This window comes from Rhea americana, unplaced genomic scaffold, assembly GCF_003343005.1.
Source record: "Rhea americana isolate MKP2758 unplaced genomic scaffold, rheAme1 scaffold_204, whole genome shotgun sequence".
Lineage (NCBI taxonomy): Eukaryota > Metazoa > Chordata > Aves > Rheiformes > Rheidae > Rhea > Rhea americana.
In genome coordinates this window covers 1,006,349-1,010,144 of record NW_028186195.1, presented here as the reverse complement: position 1 = coordinate 1,010,144, position 3,796 = coordinate 1,006,349, and the positions used below count along the sequence as shown (strand labels likewise).

The 3,796-nt window shown below is 41.5% G+C and overlaps 1 protein-coding gene across 2 annotated transcripts in view; it reads left to right on the top strand.

Moving 5' to 3' along the window:
* LOC146596271 (uncharacterized) overlaps positions 1-3,265 on the top strand; it is a 9,342-nt gene extending 6,077 nt beyond the window's left edge. The window contains exons 3-4 of one of the 2 annotated variants that reach the window (XR_014895774.1): positions 366-439; positions 2,582-2,670. Coding sequence is in view for 1 of the 2 variants with exons in the window: in XM_085304242.1 (XP_085160368.1) it covers positions 366-439; positions 2,582-2,918 (411 nt within the window). In the remaining variant the exon portion in view is untranslated. Of the gene's footprint in view, positions 1-365; positions 440-2,581 lie in introns of both variants that reach the window. The other variant, XM_085304242.1, reaches the window with a different exon arrangement.
* The last annotated feature ends 531 nt before the right edge of the window (positions 3,266-3,796 follow it).

The following is a 3,796-nucleotide window of genomic DNA, read 5'->3' as shown; positions in this document are numbered from 1 at the left end:
CCTTTGTATTTGGTAATATATCATCACACTTCTGATGTGATGTTTCTTCCCACTATAAAGCCATTGTTTTTCTGCCTTAAATGTGCATTTCAACATACATAATTTCTCTGAAGTCAAGAATGGAGGYTTTCAGAGATGGATCTTTGATTCAATCCCATCCATAGCAACTAACGTGGCTGACATTATGCAGTAATTTCTTTTTAAAGCTCCACATTTAATATTCTTCACTTAAATCCCTCTTCTGTTTGTCTAGTGCAAGCTAAGACAGGTAAAGCAAGTTAATTAAATCTTTTCTCATTGACAGTATGATGAAATCTTAATGCCATTGTTTGAGAGCTGATGTGTCTTCTTATCTTTTTGTTTAGAGTCTGTCTGATGCAGTGAAATGTCCTGTTTGTTTGATGGAAGGAATGAGAAAGGTACTCTACAAAGGAGCAAGGTCAGTAATTTATAGGGTACCATTTAAGAGAGATCCAGGTCATGTCACTTCTAAACCTTTTTATTAGTCACTGCATTCTGTGTTTCATGCATGCATCATTTTCATTGTCTCTTTTGCATTTACTGTTCCATGGCAAGAAGCAGCAGACTTACAGGTTCATATGTGTATGGCAATGCAAAAATATTATGGCGAAATAATAATGAAATAGTACTAGCATCATAATATTACTTCAGTAAATTGTGACTAGTAAGTAATGCCAATAAAAGAGCCTTTGTATCAATATAACATGAAGGCTAGGGAATTTGTTAATCTTGCAGTAACTATTAAGAAACTGAACAGTGCAGAAACTATACAAGGAGCTGTTATTCCAGCTGTACTGAAAACTGCAGGAAGGTTTTTCAAGTAACTAGTGAAGCACCCTTGCACACAACCTTCCCCACCCAACAGAGTCACACAAGCAGAGATCCATCTCTCTCCCCAACCTTATTTTTCATCTTGCACACATTGCTTTAAAATAATACCTGTGTATTTTACACTGTGCTTCAGAATACTGTTAGCTGTCAGTGAGACTTTTTTTCAAATGTTTTATTCATGTGTCACTTGACTGTTCATTTGCTAAGGGTTTACAAATGCTTCATCAATTATTAACAGTCCTGATACCTACTTCATTTTTTTGGTTGTTTTTGTTTTTTTAAGGAGGTGTTGGGAGGGAGGAGAATAGTATAAATTTTAGAAAGCAGAGAGTAAGATGGGAATTAAATAATTTACATCTACTTACTGCATATTCTAGCCAAGTTAATTTTTAAAGGAAAACAGTTATAGTAGAGACAATTGAATTAAGTGTTTCTTAAGAGTACAGAACACGTATGTTTTCTCCTGAGGCACGTAGTATGCTAAGGACATTAATTTGTATGCTCTGAAGAAAGAGAATATGCACAAGGTATTGTCTGAAAACAAAATTTAAAAAATGTATTTACCACTGTCTGGCAATTTAAAGTTAAGTTCAATGCTGTGCAAAGGGCTTGGTTCAAGGAATGAACCTGACATGACCACTGCAGTATAGGTGCAAGAAGAGATGTGTTCTGGCCTCTGAATAGATACGAATTTTAATGCTAAATAAGCATTTCTAATGTGATGCCTTTCTTTTACACTCATACATCTTTTTTTTTTGAGAAAATTCTCTTGCTTTTCCCCCTGGTWCAGCTGTATGAGTAGGCATACTGGCAAAATTAAGACTAAGATTAAGAATTCTAGTATCAGTGAAAAGGAGTGGTACAGATTTCCCATCTCCCTCCATATAATGGCGGTACCATTATGCTGGAAGGCGAACCTTCRTCCTGAAACAGATCTCCTGCAGGATGAAAACTGAAATACCTGTTTTCAGCATCTAGGCAACGACCACTCATGTCCTACATATTCCATAGATAGGCAAGGATAAGTAATTTTTTGTGGCTTTTTTGCCTAGAACACAAGCAAATAATGAAATGTATTTTTTTATTTTCATTGGTATTTATTATTAATACATTTTAAAACGGTTTAAGGACTGSTATTTCCACAAAGAAAACAAGAGCTTCCCCAAAAGAATAAAACCAGAAGGAAATTTTGCAAGACCGGCTGAGGCTTGGGCTACTGGAATTCCCAGCTTTCCACAGAGACCTTCAAAGCTGGTCTGTTCGCTTGTCCCTTTGAAAATTGATCAGGAACCTTGCAGCTCTCTATTCTGAAAGCCCTATTTTGCTGAACAAATCGATACATGGGATTTCTTTCTGCAAAGCCCTTTGAAGCTACAGCAGTTTTCTTGATGGGCTCTGCCTGGCACCCAGCTCAGCCGGTTGTTTCATCTCATCGAAAGTACAGGGCTGAGCGTGGGCAGGCCCAGCTACCAGCCCTGGTGCTGGGCAGGATGTTCACATCTCTCACAAAGTAAGGCTAGAAAATACAGCAGCGATTAAAGAAAACCCCTGCCAGTTTTTTAAAAGTTAACAGTGGACTTTAAACAGACTTCAGGGAACAGTACATTATGCATAAAGGCGGTTAAATGGATCCTAACAAGTATTGCGCATGAAGTTCTCAGCATTAAAACGTTTTAATTAAGGAACAGAAACAGAAGATAAAGGCTGCGCTCTGCACTTTTCTCTGCAGCTGTGTAATGATCCGCTTCAGGACTCTGAGGGAGCCTGGAAAAGATGATGACCGCGTATTTCCTGATCTGCGAGCACCTGCCTCACAGCAAGCACCCCTATGCGCAGCATCACTGCCCCATCCAGCACGCCCCGCCCCTCCACCTGCCTCAGCCAATGGGAGGCCGAAGCACCCTGCCCTCCGCCCTGCCCCAGCCAATGGCGGGGGCTTGAGCTTTCCCGCCCTCAGAGTGGGTGTGCGGCTGCAGCCTCTCCTCAGGAGTTCCGCTTCCAGAAGCTTCCGCGGCGGGCGCTTCTCCTTCTCTGTGGCGCACATGCGCCCCAGGTCCCTGTCCTGAGCTGTGCTCGCCTCCTCCAGGCGGGAGGAGGAGCTGCAGTGAGGGGTAGAAATCCGTTATTTTTTTTCTCTCAGCCTTAGTTTGGAGGTTTTTAGTTGGGTGACTCTTGGGCTTGGCTGACTGGAAGAAGGGGCCTGAGACAACCTCAGCAGTGCTGCAGGCTCAGAGCTCACTAGAGAGACCCCAGGAGTGCAGAGTGCCAAAGGTTTTCTGTGTGGAGGATAAAAAGAGGGGATGAAGTGATTGATTCATTGTTCATATTTTTCTTGGTACCAGAATATAGTAGTATAAAGCTGCAGAGGCTGCATTCATCCATTTGACTAATGTGTAGGTTTATTTTCAGACCACTCCCTGAAGTGTGCAGGAGAGGGGTTATCTACGCTGCAGCCTGCTCTATGTTACATTTACTATTCTCTTAATCAAGTCTAAAGGGAAATTGGAATTTGTCTTTACTCCAAGCCATATTCACATTTAGCTTCCAAGCTATTGTCTGTCTGATACCAAATAAAAGGCTTGATTTCATAGTCATTTTACAAGAGACTAAAATGTCTGCATTTCTTTCACGCCTTTCTTGAATGTTGTGATCCACGGAGCAGCCTGGCAGAGAGACGCAACTGGAGAGAGTCATCGCCGTGCAAAATGCATGCTCTTTAGATCGCGCTAGGAGTTGAAGGCTGTTTTTTAACGCGAGGTAAGTAACAGTGCTGCACCTGGACCTGTATGACAACCAGGCCTTGATCTGTTTTTCTTTACCGCTGGACTGTTAACACCCAAAAGAGAATGTGACCTCTGTGAAACGACTTAGGAGACCCAAATCTAGCCTCTTGTCAGGCAGGTATCCAGACCACAGAAGCTATCTTCTAACTTGACATTAATTA